At 46.5% G+C, this 17286-nt stretch overlaps 1 protein-coding gene across 2 annotated transcripts in view; it reads right to left on the reverse strand.

The window, feature by feature from the left end:
- Window positions 1-733: 733 nt before the first annotated feature.
- Window positions 734-17286, reverse strand: part of LOC144153701 (structural maintenance of chromosomes flexible hinge domain-containing protein 1-like) — a 79726-nt gene continuing 63173 nt past the window's right edge. For both annotated transcript variants that reach the window (XM_077685382.1, XM_077685381.1), the window contains exons 41-49: window positions 13574-13659; window positions 13075-13194; window positions 12767-12868; window positions 11433-11512; window positions 10706-10809; window positions 10547-10617; window positions 4860-5031; window positions 4492-4788; window positions 734-2730 (exon numbers count right to left, since the gene is read on the reverse strand). In XM_077685382.1, coding sequence (XP_077541508.1) covers window positions 2615-2730; window positions 4492-4788; window positions 4860-5031; window positions 10547-10617; window positions 10706-10809; window positions 11433-11512; window positions 12767-12868; window positions 13075-13194; window positions 13574-13659 — 1148 coding nt within the window. In that variant the 3' untranslated portion in view covers window positions 734-2614. The remainder of the gene's footprint in view (window positions 2731-4491; window positions 4789-4859; window positions 5032-10546; window positions 10618-10705; window positions 10810-11432; window positions 11513-12766; window positions 12869-13074; window positions 13195-13573; window positions 13660-17286) is intronic.

The following is a 17286-nucleotide window of genomic DNA, read 5'->3' on the forward strand; positions in this document are numbered from 1 at the left end:
CCATGGAAGGGAGTGGGACACAACATAAGACTTGCTTTTTTTGAACTTATGAGTTCAGCTAAAAATTCTGAAATCGGGCGAGAAGGCGCTAAATATAGTAGTTAAAATTAGTTATCAGCCCACCTTTCGCGCGAGACCGTCTACTAGGCCGGCATTTACCTGCACCCCGGTCATACGGCGCTTTCTCGCGGTCCCTCCAAAGTCGTATTATCGGGGTTCCACTGTATTACTCGTGAGTACTGACGAGTACGAGTACTCGTGAGGACAATAGAGTTTCAGTACAAGTGAGTACGACCACAAATGAGTCTGAGGGAGTACAGTGTGAAGGAAAAAAAATTGTGATTGAGTTTGGGTGAGTTCTTTCTTTTGCCGATCTGCTTTCCAATCCCTTTGCATTCCATTCACAAGACGTGCACTGGATGGGTCGTCCAAACTGATGGGACTAGACCTAATACCTGGGAAGTTCTTTGCTCACTTGCTTACCTGCTCATGTACATGGCATTGCGTCCCTCCCTGCTGGGTGCCACGCAAGTTCCTCAGCACATTACAGCAATGCTTTGACAAGACCAGCACTTGCCACAACCACACACAGGCTTCTTTAAAACAAAGTAAACCCATGAAAGCTGCTGTGATTATTTTACACAGACTTGCCAGCCTAGAAGCAGGAGTGACAATTCCTTGTAAAAGCTGTTTCGCCAGGAATAACCCACAAGTGTTCCACAGGACCAACACATGCTTCCAAGTTACTATTTTATTGACAGAAAAGCAGGACAGGATGTCTCCGGCTTTGTCATCATAAAACATGGGCTGATGGTGGGAGCTGAACAGCCTCCGCGTGAAACAAAAGTGCAAAAGCAACTGCTGCAGCTGTGAGGAAACAGAAAGAGGGCATGGTACAACACGCGGTATAATAGAATGCTTTTAACGCAACAGCGACAATCTAGCTTGGGTAGCACTACTCTTCACAAAACTAAGCGCAATGCGCAACAATAGAAAAATAAGCCACTTCACAAATGCCTTCTTCCGTAAACGTCCTGCAACTAGTTATCAGTAAAAGGTTCTCTCTAACAAAACCAAAAGCATGTGTAGAAAACAAAATCGCTATATACAAAAAAAAAAAGCTCCATCAGGTAAACAACAAACACTTCAAATGAGCTAGACAACCAAAGTTTAAATGGGGTGCATGCCCACATTGGTCTTCCTTCACACAGTCTGCAAGACTGGTTGACACAAACAGTGAAACGATTAGTTCTGAGAATGCGAGTCTAAAGTACTGTGCCACAGGGCCGTGGGCTTCCTTTCCTTATAGACTCTCTGGCTCAAATCAACAATAACGCAGAAAAGCTAACTGCAAAGGCCAGTTCTTCACAGGCTCTACACAGCAGAAGTACGCTCCATATGATGGTGTCCAACCAATGGGTGCTGTCAAGCACAGCCAGGAACCCCCACCCAACACCATCAACAGTACTTTTATTCTGGGTAGCTTCTTACTTTCAGAAGGAACATTTTGCAGAAACTCACACCGTGTGAGTGTATAAAAGACTCTACCAGGGTGAAGCATTGATGGGAACATACACTGCAGCAGAGTCGGTACAAAGCGCTCGTGTTGTGCCGAGCACAAAACATGAAAACATACGACCCAAGTACCCTGGGGAGGCCACCAAATGGCATGAAGCATATAAGGGCGCTACGGCAAGGGTGCCCAAAATATGGTAATGACAACTGCAAGCTGAATGAACAGCAAGTGCTTTATCAACGATATCACTGGCATGAAATGTCTGTTGTCAGCAATGCTGAAATTTTGGACACCCCAAAGCAGCCCCATGTGATTAGTACATGGCCTGGTCTGCCAGAGAAGGATAAAGACTGCACTAATGTCCAGAAAAAAGGGGCACCTAGCTATAATGGGGCAGAGAGGAGACATCCAAAACCACAATGGCTGTGCTAAGCTGAAAGCCAGCAAGAGGACACACATGGCATACATGCCACTGACAATACTGCCTACTTTACAACACATAATGACTCGTTTTTGACTGTACGCTGCCTTCGTAATGCTTAGAAACTATGCACCGCCAACCTAGCTTTCTCGGTGGTCATGAAAGGTGCTACGAAAACCCAACGCGAGAGGGCCAAGGTACCAAGTGACCCGGTGCGATGAACAAAAGTAATTCGTCCTCATCATACAACAAAAAATAGAGAATACAGGACACAACACATCCTTGTTTTGTACTTTGTACAGCAACTACTATAACCTCCTCCCTTTGTGTACATACCGTTCCGACCAACAGTAAAATTTTGCGTCAGAGGTGAACAACTAAGAAAGCCAACCATCTTGCAGGTGAAGATAAAAATGAGCAAACAAAAGGGTAGTGATGACTAAATAACAGGGGTACAGGGGTAGCCAATGTGGGCACAGAAATAAGCAGAAATGATCAAGGAGAAAAAAATGTATAACACAGTGTGACAAGCAAAAGGAGAGAAAAAAAAAAGTGTGAGAAAGGGCTACTCTGCGTGCATTCCGGATGAGTGATTTTGAGGCTCCCCACAGCGGCCCACTACCAGCCCCATTCAATGCGTGGAATGATGAGGGGGAAGAAAGTGAGCTCAGGCAAGATCATGTGATCCTCCTCCGTTTTCTCTCTATTGGTGCAGTTGCGGGGGCCGGCAAGTTGCGACCTCTCCGGGAGACACCATTCACCCCACTGTCGTTGGGTGTCGTTTTTGGCGAGGCTGCAAAGAAAGCAAAAACGCTTCAAGCTGTGCAATCAAGCAAGTTTGCGCACATCGAAGAAGACAAATGCAGCAGAAAGGCTGCCCTCCCAAAAGAAGGTGCACCCCTTGGTGGCTTTACACTGCTCACTTTGTGCTCTGTCCTCTGTTGTGTCAGAGGAAGCTGTAGCTGTTAGAATATCACAGCCACGAATAAGTACAAGATCTTCAAACTTCAAACAGGGACCGACATCGCCAGATTGAACAAATGCACGATGCTACATTTACATTACAAACATTATAACCGGAAAATGCCTAATGCTAGGGAAGACATGGTGAAATTAATGCACTCTGTAGCTGCCATGTCAAAAACACGATCCCCCAAGATGCGAAGATAATATTGTTTGCCAGGACTACGTTTGACGTGCCGTAAACATTTGAGAAGGTGATAAAAATGTCAATTTGCAGTGCACAATCTCGTTACTTCTGAAAGGCTGAAGCAGTAAACACACGCTGAGACAACTTTGGTATTTAGTGCAAAGCCTGCCATAAATTTCCAGGTATTCTTATGGTGCATCTGTTGGTGCATCGTACAAATATGCATTCTCTTGGCCCCGGAGACATAGAGCGCAAGTGCTGCAGGAGCGCCCAGCAGGGCACAGACGAGCATAACAGGCCACTTGCATCACATAACAGTGACACATGCCACTTCCCACATAAGTGTTCAGCAGTTGCCATTAGGTTCGGCACAAGTGCCATCAGCTGCCATCAGGCTCGGCACACAATTTACAGCAGCTGCACAGCTGCTGTAAATTGTGTGCCGAGGTAGGCCACTCCAAGCAGAAAACACCCTCTAATACTAAATCCTTTACAATGCCTCAGTACCGAAACATTTTTGACCGAGGTGCTTATATGCAGAATGTACGTCCAGTTGCTTACAAATGGATACTTCCACAAGAAACCATCACTACACTGCAATAACTGATGGGTAAAACCAGGAATACCTGTACCTCGTAGGCGTGAACAAGAAGGTCTCGTCATGATACAGTGGCACCCCGTTTATGTGTCCCTGGGCTTCACGACGGACAAGTTGAGCCCTGGTGAAGTCCTCGTAAACAATGCATTAAAAACCTCACTTACCTGATGCAATTCCATGCCAGACCTGCGTTATTCGACGACCCACGCCAAGCGTGCAACCAATCAGCGGACGAAATAAAAGTGCTGCGGGTCTGTTCTGTGGACTTTGCGCCCGCTCAATTGGTTCTCCCTGGCATAGCTTTCTCCTCAGTTTCACCTTTCGTTACTCCCTCCTCGCTAGCATCTCTTCTTGTCTTGTTGCGCAGCGGTCGCCGAGGGGCAGCGTGCAGGTGTTCATTTCTCCACTCAGCAGTGAATTGCCAACGAGGCTATGCTGATGGTGTGTGCCATGATTCGCACTGGCTGGTGGGAATCACGGCAGTGGACTGTGGTACAAGGTTTGTTTTAATACAGTGGATTAGCACCTGCACTGCATCATTCTTTTTGGATGTCCTTTTTTTAGTGATTCGGGTTTCGAGGCCTGCAAACCCTTAGTTCGTACTTTACATTGAAATATCTTGCAAATCTGTCTCACGAAACTGCATTTATAGGCGTAATTGTTGTTGTTCAGATTTTACGTCGCTTTTTCACGGTCCTGAGAAAGACGTAAAATGGGGGTTCTACTGTGCTTTTTGGGACCGAGCCAACCACCCCACCCACCGCACACTGGCCTTTCTCCTGGAAGGCCCCCCACCGTGTGCTCACCTGGCGGGTACCGTCCGATGGGGGTGGTGGGTGCGGAGCGGCGGGGGGAGTTGCGCACCAGGTCCTGCTGCACGGCGGGGGGGAAGGCCAGCCGGTCGCTGTCTGCCCTCTCCTCCTCGCCCGCGGCCGAGCCCTGGAGCCGGCCGATGGCCTCGTTCACGGCCGCCAGCTCCTTCTTGAGGAGCTCGTAGTCCTTCTTCTTGAGCACAAACGTCGTGTCCTTCTGCTTCTGCTTGTCCAGCTCCAGCCGGGCATCCTTCTGCTTCTTCATGGCCACGCTCAGCTTCTTCAGCAGCTCTGCACACAGCACAGCACAGCGTGTGGGCAGCGCCCACACCAACCCCGCAGGCGGACCCCCAAGCACTCACGGATCTGCTCGTGGACGCGGTCGAGGTCCTTCAAAGGCGGCTCGCCGAAGACGTTGCCCCCCAGCTGCACCAGGGGCGGGGCCCGGTTCTGGTGGCCACCAAACTTGCCCGTGCTGGCGATGCGCTCGCCCGTCTTGGCCAGCAGGGTGGGGCACGCACAGAACTTGGTCACCTGCCGCCCACACAGGGGATACGGGTTGCAGCCCGCTGCCGGGAAACAGCCTCCGGCAGCGATGGGTGCCCAGTGTACACAAACCGGCACGGGCTATTACTGGCTTTAAGGGGGGACGTGGATTTCGAAATCAAATTTTTTGTTCCTTTGTGAATTCTGATGAAAATTGGCACAGCGACTGGAAATGCTTTTGTGACAACACCATAAAAATTCAAAGGTAATATTGTGAAAACTTTTTTAGTTCTAAAATTTTCTTTCTGTTCACCTTGTACTGAGCTTGAGCGGCTTATAAAATACGATAGAAAACTATTCCCAAATGAATAGATGAGGTCGTGGCATTCTTAGATTTTTTTATTTACAACACTATTTTTTTTAGTTTTCAGTTTTTTAGAGGTGAATGTACAACAGGCATGTAGACTGTGAGACTACTTGATTAAGAAGTATAAAAAATTTAAAAAGGTAAACTTGGAAAACCAAGGGTATCGTGACCTGAAGTGTTTATCAATGTGACTACTTGATTAAGAAGTATAAAAAATTTAAAAAGGTAAACTTGGAAAACCAAGGGTATCGTGACCTGAAGTGTTTATCAATGTAACGCAAAGAACGGAATCAAAATAGACCCAGCAGTCACAAAGAAGTCACTGCAACAAGCGACACAGGTGGCAAAGAAAAGTTTGAGAAAACGGCTTCCGCAGTTGCAATCTGGATTTCATTTATCAAAAGTCACTAGGGTTGCAGCCTTTCATGCTCTTTTGAACACGGGGCTTCTGGAATGCCTTGCCTTGAAATTTTAATGTCATTTGCAGCCTTTTTCTTTTCCCAAAACAATATTTTCAGCTCCTCTGTGAAGAGTACATAGCCCAGTTTGCACACCAAATGGGGGGGAGATGGATTCAATGCAAAGTAGGTTAGCTGGTTGCCTGTATTGCACTGGACAACTTCCCCATGTAGTGTTGTCACCATGGCAACAAGTGAAGCACCTTTTTTTCCCCATAATTTTGAAGACTGACTTTTGGTTCCTTTATGTTTTATAACCTTGCCTGGAGCAGCAACTTGGTTCTCGTATGTGCAGGTGCTCATTGCCAAAAATTTACATACCACAAGGACACAAATGAGCTACTTTGAAGCTTGGTATAATATTCTGCATCACTCCAACTTCAATGCATGCACATTTCTTTAGTACTCTTGACATTCAGGGCATCCAAATTTTTCGCAGCACAGCCAATGTGTAGTAAACTGTATTAATAGTTTCCCTAAAATATTCAATCTGTTACATGCTATGGCAGTAAGGCACATTCTTAACGCAGTGAACAGGTTTTTATTGACCTGTTTGCATGAAGTGCACAGAAAACATGGCTCGCACACACCGCGGGCACACATTTGCCGCAACATATCATACCTTGATTATCCCTGACATGGCTCGTCAGGTCGCTTTTGAGATTAAATCTAACACCTAAGGCATTAATTACCACTACTGGCATTCAATCGTAACCGGTTGTGCAGTCAGGCGACGCTTTAACGCGCAGCGGCTATGCCGTGTGCGCTGCAGCTTTTGACGCGCCGACCATTTCTTTCCCAAGGCTAGCGAGCCTACAGTCAAACATAGCAATAACTAAGCGTGTAAACATCACAAATTAGACTAAAAACGATGCCCAATCAAGACGGCCGTTTCAGTGTGCGCCGATCGTACAACGAATCGTGCTTCAGCATCTATTTCTGGCTCTGTTTGCGCGTTTCTTTTTCTGCCGTTCCTGCATCTGTGAATGAACAATGATAAAAGAAACGACCGGAACTGGAAAGAAAACCGCTCAGCCGATTAATGGTACCAAAATAGCCGCGCTGGTGGCATCGTTGCAGAGATACAGTGCTCCAAAACTTGCCGTTTTTTTTTAGTTCTTTTGCACTGATATTTTGTCACCGCAGCTGGCAAAAGTATTTTTATGCCCCTTTGCGTTGGTTTTTGGCGGAAAAAACTTTGCAAACGCACAGCATAGAAAACATAGAATCCGAAAATGTGGCTTTCAAAAAAACAATGTTTTGGTCCCTTTGGTCATTTTTGCGAAGTTGAAAGCCGTGTCCTCCCTAAAGTATTTAAATAAACACACCTTGCCCGAACTCTTCCCTACCACTAGCCACTTGTTCAGTACTTCTAGGATTAAATGAACTGAGCCTGCATTCATTCCAAACAAGTGAGTGACGCCTGCGAGTATGTGGATGAATCAAGCCGCCCGTGCGGGGGGTACTTCAGTCGGATGTTGGTTAAGCGCCAAGCACGACTCAAGGAAAGAGTAAACACAGGAAAGAGACGCCCCTGTCATTTGTCTTCACTCTTTCCTCCAGTTGCACTTGGCATTTAAACAAAAGCTTACAGTGAGACAAAGGCTGGCAGCTTGGTGCATGCATAGACTTCAGTTAACTCTTTTGCTACCGTGCCTATTCAAAATCAATCAATTTGATCGATACTTTGGGAGCGCCTTTTCATAGCGTTCCAGGCGTTGCTCGAACAAGTAAAGCTGTTTGGAGTTAGATCAGAAAATGGCCTTTCAAAATCAGTTTTGTTTTCATTTTTGCAAAGGAAATGCGATTTTTGACACGCTTTTGAATCACCTGAGTGTGGAAAAGGGGCGTGGTTATCGCGCATCACTGCTACCAACGAAGAATGCATGCCACTCGTAATTACTCTGCACCAGCGTTTGTTTTTTGCTATCAGGGCATGAATGGTGAACCAGCAAACGATTTTCAATTGTCAGGTTCGTGCTCTGGCAGTAATAATCCCAGAAATCGACTGAAAATGTTGAGCAGTGCCTGGTTGCAAAGCTACTTTATGATTTTAGGCAGTTTTATTGCCTTTACGCACGTTGTTCAATGTTCTGTGGTAGATCTACTTACCCCAGGACCATTCGGGAACAAGTTTACAACAGTTTCAGTTTCGTTTCTGCATCGCGAAATTCATATTTAGCGCTACTACGCAGTTACCCAACTTCAAGGCTACCTGCCATGGCGCCTGGAGCGTCTGCGACTGATCCTCGAACAAAGCACGCCGCTCCTAATTTCCCCCCACCCTAACCCAATTTCTGCGATAAGAACTTCACATGCAAGTCAAAAGATCAGACCCAGTCACCAGATATCTGTTCGAGGACAGTGCTTCAAACCGGCCTCACACTGCAGCTGTTCGCCTTCCAGTTTCGATTCCATGCGACGGTATATCCTGGTGTCTAATGTTGCTGCTTAGTTGAACTGTCTATTTGGACGGAGTCTCCGATAAGTTTTTGTACTGTTTCATTTGAAAAATGTTAGGTGGCGCTGCAATAGAGGAGGCTCGCTGTGCTGATCTTTTTCATCGCGCAACTGCTACTTGGCCAAAGATCACAGGGCACGATTCTAGTGCATCGTACCTCATTTTTGCGACCAAGGCTACAATTGCGAGTAAGAAGATGATAATAAAGCTCAGCTTTATGTTTTGCGAGATAACTGACCGTGAACGTCAACAAGCATCAACCACAGCGTTCCGTTTTCAACTCCATGCATGTTTTTTTCTGCATCGCGCGCATGTCCCAAATATTGTGCTCGCTGTAAATGCAAAGTCAGTCATTGACAAGATGTCTTTACGTTATGTGGGGGCAAATTAGTGCCTCTGATAATGTCAAAATGCCAGATTTATTCCAGGGAACCACTCGAAATTACACATTTTCAATTGGAGGTTGGGCTTCACCGCATGACACGAGCACCGTGCGTGCTAACATTTTTTTGATATCTGACAAACTGTTCCGCGCAAGTCGACATTTTTTCTAGGGCGTGTTTTTGAAATGTTTCCCCACAAAATGTATATTCTAATTTTTTTCTACTACCGGTGGTTTGATAAACACAACTCCTTTTTTATCATTTTTTTCGACAACTTGACAAAAATTTTGATTTTGATATTTTTTCACAACTCCTTTTTTATCATTTTTTTCGACAACTTGACAAAAATTTTGATTTTGATATTTTTTCACAACTATGATATATAAAAACATTTAAAAAACTGGTGTTATTTGAAAGGCCGTTAAATAATCTGCATTTTCTGTTCCTGTAATTAGTGCATACCCAATTTTTTTTAGCAGAAAAAAAATGTTTTCTTGGACCCTTAAAAATTGGTCAATTTTCCGGCGGTAGCGAAAGATTAAGCAGCGCACACACTTCAAGCCACAACCAAGATGGGAACGAGCCAGAGAATTTCCTGCACCGACTTTCTCCCAGTTGACCTCGCTGCCTAACTCAGTGCTGCCAACCTGCGACACCACTTTTCCCCTAGATCGGGTGAAAAAATTCCCTATATTTCCCTAGATTTTTGCTGAATGTGGTTATTAGATGTTTTCTCTCTGATAATGTGTTTAGCGGCAACCACATGGAATGATTTTTGCGAGCGACATGACGAGCGATGCGACGCGGATCCGCAGTCGCTCGTCCCAATCCCTCGCTGAGGCAGCCACATGACAGCGATCGCATGAGCGACAGCAAAACGCGATCCCAATATTGCCAGACAGCACCCAATACAATTATCGAAATACACACGACCACAAGATTTGTTATGTGTGCATTTGTCACAAAAACAGGAAATCTTCCACTACGAAAGAGTGCACTTGTAAAACAACTCAAGTATATAAAAAACAAGAAGAATAGGAATGAGCACAGACGATGCGCAGTGCATGAGCAGGCAAGTTTATAAAATTCATCAGTCATGTTCTTTTCAAATTTATGCCAACAATGTCAAACGTAGGAGCGATAGCTTTGCTGGATGCACATTTATGTGAAATAGATACCTGTGCTGCGCTTCAATGAGAAACGGAAATGCATAGGTATATAATAATAATGAATGCCAAAATTAATAAAGGGCTTCATTACACGACTGAATGCAGAAGACCATGTAGACCCAAAAAATTCCCTAGCTGTAGACGAATTTCCCTTTTTCTTAAAGACAACCAAAATCTCCCACATCTAGGGAAATTTCCCTAGAGTTGGCAGCACTGGCGTAAGTGCTCATGCAGGGGAGACCCTGACCCTCTCAACGTAGCCAACTTTTGCACAGAGTATGAGGAAAGGCGTCCAGAACATGGATCATCAAAGTTTGGACATAAAACGCATGATATCACAACAACACAAGCAGAAAGAATGATGTCAAAGGTGGAATGCAAAGTGGGCTCATGAGTTGCCACTCCATCTGCTTTCTCCATTATTTACCTCAATTAGTCGCAATTGCATTTAAAAATTACATAACTGTTAATCTCCCATGACACTCTCAAATGAACCAAACCTACATTTTGTCTTGACGTTTCCTCGGTGCTAAGACAAGGTCAGAATGAACCATAAATTCTTTATCCACATGACTCATGCAGTGATCCTGAGTTTTATAGGTAACAAAAAGAACTGGCTGCCAAAAAGGGGGACGGGGTATATATGAAAAGCAGTGAGCCCGGCCAGTACCGAGCTTCGGGGCAGGTCCAAGCCTGTGCAGTGCTCTAGAACAAGCCCTTCTCACCTCCGTCCTGTACTTGGTGGCATCCTCCAGGGTGTCCAGAACAATGGTCTCACCAATGAAGTTTGCAAACACTGAAAATGCACAGGAAGGCCGTATGTTTAGCGGAGCTTCCCACCCATGACAGCCCAGTGCGCAAATTTGCGTTTCACTGCCACCCACCTGTTCGACAGAGTTCCGGGTCCTTCCGAAAGATGAAGTAGTCCAGGGCAAACTTGGGATTCCCTGTTGGATTGAACGACTTGTTCCGCAGGTGAGGAAGGGCCCTGAAACAACAACAACGCTTCCAGGTGGGAATTTTTATCACAGGACCACTGATGCCCAGCTTCTTTTTGCCCGACACTTGAGCAAATTTTTCTCCCCAATACATTTTCTCAACGCTTACACTGTACTGACATCCGATGAAATGACTCATTTCACGAGGAAAGATATTTTCGAAAGACTTGAATGCCTATTTTTGAATTACATAAACAAATAAACCCGAAAGATAAACAATTTGAAGGTGTAAAGCTTTGGTGAGCAGCAATACATAATTGAGCTAAAGCTGACTAAGTTATAGTATATTTTAAATTCTCATTTAGCATCAAAATTTTGTAATGGTGTTACAAAATTACAAATTATACAGCAAACAACTATCTCGGAATGCCAGCTAAAACCTTGAGATTTAAAAAACACTGCTCAGCTTGCCTCTAACCATTCGAAGCAGGCACAGATTTTGCTGTTAAAAACAAACAATGACTGATACTGAATGCACACAAACTGCTGACGAAAAAATTCCCCATGCAAGTGGAGCCAAACTCTCGAAATGTGTAAAGTCCTTTCAAGCATTAAAAAAGAAAACTATGAAAAAGCCGACCAACATTGCTTCAAAAAGAAAAAGAAAACTCACTTTGATGTGTTCCTCTTGAAGATAGAGTCAAGAGCGATAACTTGCTGTTTCCCATTTGTTTTCCTGTAAATATCTCTTGCCTGGAAAAATGACAATAAGGGAGATCAATGCAGACATGGACTTTTAAAAGGCCATGCAGTTGGCCTCAGCAAATGCCTCCGAAAACCAGAAGACAGTGTGTGTTAACCTAAGAATATAGATGGCAGCATGCCTGCATTAGAAAAGTGTAATTTGTTTTTATGAATTGCACGTAAAGCTGACCTTCTGCTGCGAGCCATTTAAGTACTGTTGAACAACACACACTGCAAAAATGTGTAGAAATATAAAGCTGCCCACTTACAACAGCTGATCTACAACAGAGGCACAAAGTAATTACAGGCTTCAACTGCAAGGTCGTCTGCAAGGTCAGCCCTTCTACTTTCCCCGCCCCCGATCCCCTCCGTCAGAACCGAAGGAACACGAAAGCCCGAGCCATAATAATCAGGCCCAATATTCAACCAAAAGTCCTGGGAGTAAAACTCAAAAAAGCACGAAAATTTCTGCACCCGCAGTCTCTCGCATAAATGTGGTTGTAGCCACATACTAGTCACATTGTATGGCAGTGAGGTGCCCTCCCGTAGGTTTTACAACTGAACTAAAAAAAAAAAAATCACGCCATATCCACGGAATGAATGATGATAAGTGGGGCGAAGCTCGAGAGGGGGAGATCATCGGTAACCGTAACTCTCCCGTGAAAGTTCGCCCATTACATCATTAAGAAAGACGTAAGACTGTGTGCGTACATTGTACAAATCAACTTTTATTTTCGGAGTCAATGCTCCCAGGCCCAGACCTGGTGAAAGACCCCCGCCATCGAGGACTACCCCGCACCTCCACCACAATTTGTCACGTAGGATGGGACACAACGGTAAAGAAAGAACTCTTATTTAGGGCGAACTTGTGCCCGAACAAGACGAGAGGAAACGAGCAAAGGTCCTTGCGTCTCGTTCAATCTCCGAGAACGACTGCCTGCGTTCGTGGCGTGATCTCTTGCGTGATCTCCCCCTCGCAGTGCACGTGCGCTCGCGCCTCCGTTGGCGAACACAGACAAGCTCGCGCTCCCGGTGCCGAGTTTGCGCTGCCAGTTGCAGCCGGTTCTTGCACGTGCAACGCGGCCCACTTTGCGACATCTCCGAAAGCATGCGGCGGTCACGTACCACGAGACACAAGGGATGGACAGACCCATGGCTTTAGGAGCTTCGCCCCTAAAAAAGACTTGCACAGCACGCACGCATCATACAAAGTCGGCCAGCTTGGTGGCATGACAGTGGCATGACGGTAGCCCTCCTGCTCACCTTGTCCATGGTCTCGGTGACGACGACATCGATGTCGCCCCTCATGTGCCAGGACAGGACGGCCGACACGTCGTCCTCTTCCACCCAGGCCAGGTGCCCCACCTGCAAGGCACCTCACTAGCACCTCCTCCCGCGACCGCACCCCTCGCGGAAAATCGACACACTGCACCCAAGGGCTGGGCCCACAGCACCGGGCCCACTTGGTGCTTGCCTCGGGCCCTGTGCACTGTGGCAGCAGCTCTCGGTCGGTGCCCAGAGCTGCCCAGGGGAAGCAAGGTCCCGATGAGCGAAGAAGAGACTGGCCTCACCTTTCCCAGCACGCCAGGCTCGTCAGGGTAGGGGGCAGGCAGGTAGGCACGGCGGTTCTTGTTGTCCAATATCACCTTCTGCTGCTCACAAATTTTGAGCGCAGAGCCAACATGCTGCTCCTGCAACACGGTCACACGGTAAAGGAACAATTCATCGCGCACTGCTTTCAAACGACCGAGCAAGAGCTCAGGCAAGGGCCGCTCCCAATTCAACGAAGAGGCCTAGTGGCCACCAATGCTGCAAAAAGCTAAGGAGGAAAGCTCGGCTGCATGCACAGGTATTGGTCTGCTTTGCAGTCCTGCTTGCATGCTACTGCGATGTGTTGTTATAGATGGTGCAATTCCTCCGCTTGGCAACACTGAAAACCGCCAGGAAGTGCCCAAGTTGTGGCACTTGTCATCATCTACACCGTTGCCACCCGATTCTCGGCAGTGGCATCAACAGATATGAGCAATCGCAGTGGCATTGCGTGGTGACGCTGTCAATGCGACCACGTACCTCTTTGATGAAGTTACTGTTGAAGCCTATCCTCCTCAGCTCGCCCCTGAACTTGGACTCTTCCGTCTGGGCGTCCCGTATGACCGCTGCAGTTAGACAAGACACACACCGAAGTAAAGGCGCTGTAGTAGGATGGCAAGCTGGGCCAGTTCCTTCAGATTCAGATTAGTGATGAAAAACAGTGCCTTTAAGAAACACAGGGACAAAAGAAGAGGGGATGATGCACAGCGCTGTGCGCCGTCCCCCCTTCTTTTGTCTCTGTGTTTCTTAAAAGTGCTGTTCTTCATCATAAGGGCACTGTACGTGGAGATTAATGGTACCGAAATGTTTGCACCGGGATTAGGGTGCCATCCCTGCTCACTGCCGGACCGGCTTGGGTGGAAGTACAGTGTCGGCAGTCGTGCAGTGCAAAATAAGTTACGAAAAGACCTAAGCACTCCTTATGGCATAGCACATGCAAAAGGATTGGCATCCAATTGGTGAACAGGTCCTCTCATCCGTCACCATCATCCTTTACCTTTTGCGTTTTTTTTGAGTGCTCCTGGGGTACCGCATTGCTGTCAGCCTCGTTGTAACCGAGTGAAAGAAGCGGACACCGAAGACAGACAGGATAGGGCGAGCAGGACAGCGGAGGAGTGAATGTGTGAGGGGGAGGGTGGCATGCTTAGTGGCGGCGCGCTACGAGATAATGCCAGAGAAGAACACGCGCTGTCGTGCTTTTGCTGCTGATGCGATTACTTCCCCAGACACAGCAACTATGCGAAATCACTGAGAAGACTGCAGTTCACGCTGCACCGAAATTTCGCGCCAGAGTATTGTAATCGTCAGTCAATTTTTTTCTTTTCTACTACAATGGCTGAAAGCCTAGGCTGATTATCCTTGCTAGGCCTCCATCAAGTCTTCTGCTAGGTAGCCACAACATTGCGCCTTACTTTCAGGGCGTCTGGGGCTAAAAATCACTCATAGTACGGCGTCAGGCTGCGGGGACTGGTGGATGTCGTTAGAGTTAGGCCTGACGTTCGCCAGGCTGACATCACGCCCCATTGGCATCGCCACTCACCCCCGTCAAGGCAGTGCCATACGGCTGCAGTTTCGAGTTGGTGCAGCACGGTGGCGCTACCGTTGCTTGCCAAGCCAATCGGACATCTAGTGAAAATGCTACTCACCCGGCTGCTACTTCTGCAGTTATAAGGCGGTTGAACTTATTCCCATTCCATCTTTCCCGCTTGTTCCCTCCCTTTTCAACCCGGCGCAAAATGACCTTCCCCTTTTGCCCTTTTCCATTTCGTCTGTTCCCATTTGAACCCGTTCCCATTTGAACCTTCTCGTTTTTTTCCCTGCCGCTTCAACCCAGTACAAAACGCCCTTCCCGTTTCATATTTTCCCATTTACAGTGATGTGATTGGGTCGAGTCATTTTGGAGCAGCTTTTGGAGCAGCTAGAACGAGCATTAAGATTTGAGACATAATGCTAGAAGGGGAGCAAAACAACCGAAGCCCCAAAAGCAGCATCTTGGGCACACAGAAATGTGTAAACAAGTAGGTTGCTGCATTACGTCCGACCCTCTACAGCGTTGGTGAATTACAGATGAAATCACACTCTTCTGTCTGCTTCTGCGTTGGTCGAGCAGTCCGGAACGTGTTGCTCGCATGCCTACTCCGCGGCAGCAGTGATAATTCCAGTCCTTATGGTTGCATATACGAATGCACATGCACTTATATGCAACACACACAAAAAAGAAAGGACGAGAATCGACAAAATAGAACCTTTCCGCAGTCGCAGCGCCAGTTTTCCGCAGTCGCAGTGCCAGTTTGTAGCGTCTGCTCTAGCCGAGAATGAAGTTGGGTGTTTTAACAAATGCAACTATTAATTAATGGGGGTAGCACAGGGATACTGTTTTATTTGTACGCAGGAAAAAGATCTCGCAAAATATAATTACCAAATCTAGCTAACTACAGAAAAAAACGTATTTTATGAAAGCGGTAACTATCGGTAACTATCGGTAACTATAATGGGCCAAGCCAGTGGTACGATCCATTTTAATGTGCGGCTAACGGACACTTTATATGCAAATGTCTCTAAAGAATGGCCATTGAAGTCAAGAGCTGAAATTTTTGCTAGTATAGGAAATAGTTCGCCTACATTTTTCACCCAGGCATTAAGAACACTCCAATCTGTATTCTCTTGCGTGTACTTTTTACGGATAGTACAGCCTCCAAATTTTTAATAATATAGTGGGAGCGACGACCTATCGGCATGTCACCGCCTTATCACGGTGTTCAGCAGCAAAATAGGCGAGAGTACGTGCACGCGCATAGCACTATCTGTTGTTTGAGTGTCGTCTGCTACGCTGTTTCCTTGAGTGTGGTACACCGCCTGCCACTGCATCTGAATGACTTTGTTCACGAGAAACCGTAGTTTTTTGAAGCGCATGCGCATATCAAATGGCTGCTTGAATTTTCTTCCAGATCACTTGCCCTGCAAGCATGAAGAATGCCACTGGAAAGGTAAATAAAAGTAGAACAAGAAGGGTTTTTTTTTGGCCAGAATGGCCTCAGGGCGCTGCGCGATATAATGCGATCAATAAAAAATCTGATAAAAATAAAATCTTGTGCCCCACGCTGTTTAGCTACCTTTGGTGGTAGCGAAACAGCCTTACAAGATAAGAAACACAGGGGGTGTGTTGCACTGAGGAGAACAGCGGAGTAGACGACGCTGCACACAGCAGATAGTTCTATCCGCGTGCGCGTACTCCCGCTTTTTTCGCCGGTGAAACCATAATAAGGCGCTGACATGTCGATCGGTCGTCGCTCCCCCTATATTATTAAAAATTTGGGAGGCTGTACATAGGTGGGCACGCAGTACGTGGAAAAGCAAAAGCAAACATTTAGGTAGTTATCCGTCGTGTTTGCATCACCGTTTACCGTATGAGCTGCTTAGCATACCATTAGCGGTTTGCGTATTCTGGCCGCCGCGGCGCAAGTAGCGACATCTGATGAATTAGTCTCAAAGCAAATCATGCATAATTTTGTTGCTCATATGTATTTGCTCTCGTTTAAAGCAGCTTGAATATTTCACTTTTCGGGTGAAGCGTTCACAATAATTGTAGTTGTTTTGAGAATACTGTAGCCATCACCTGTAGAACTTCAAAAAGGAAACATTTCGGTGGCGCCACCTACCAACTAGAGTTAATCAAGGTAAAAAAGGAATTTGCCCCCGCACTAAATATTTAGACACGAATTGAGTATAAAATATGTTGTAGTCAAAACTCATTAACCTACACTACCTTGCCCAGCACAATTTTGGAGGCTTAAAGCGCACACTGCAAGCTCAGAAACTTATCTTAACTATCTGAGGCGGGCGTTTTGAGAGCGGGTTGAAACGGGAAGGGTGTTTTGGGAATGGGTTGATACAGAAAGCGGTCAAACGAGAAGAGCATTTCGGGAACGGGCACACACGGGACGGGCCAAACGGGAAGGGCGTTTCGGGAGTGGGTTCAAGCGGGACGGGTTCAAACGGGAATGGGTTGTTTCGGGCTACACCCCCTCCTTTAGCCAGCCATTGGGGATTGGTGCTAGTCTCGCATTCTGGAGGCCCTGGGTATGACTCCCATCTGGACCCAACCTTACCTAGTTTTCTTTTCAACCCCATCAGATTACTTTTGCATTTTCGGCCATTTGGTGTGCCACCTCGTGGTCCCCGAGCTAGATTTT

The sequence above is a fragment of the Haemaphysalis longicornis genome, unplaced genomic scaffold, assembly GCF_048455015.1.
Source record: "Haemaphysalis longicornis isolate Haplotype H1 unplaced genomic scaffold, Haemaphysalis longicornis Haplotype H1 scaffold_9, whole genome shotgun sequence".
NCBI classification, from domain to species: Eukaryota; Metazoa; Arthropoda; class Arachnida; order Ixodida; family Ixodidae; genus Haemaphysalis; species Haemaphysalis longicornis.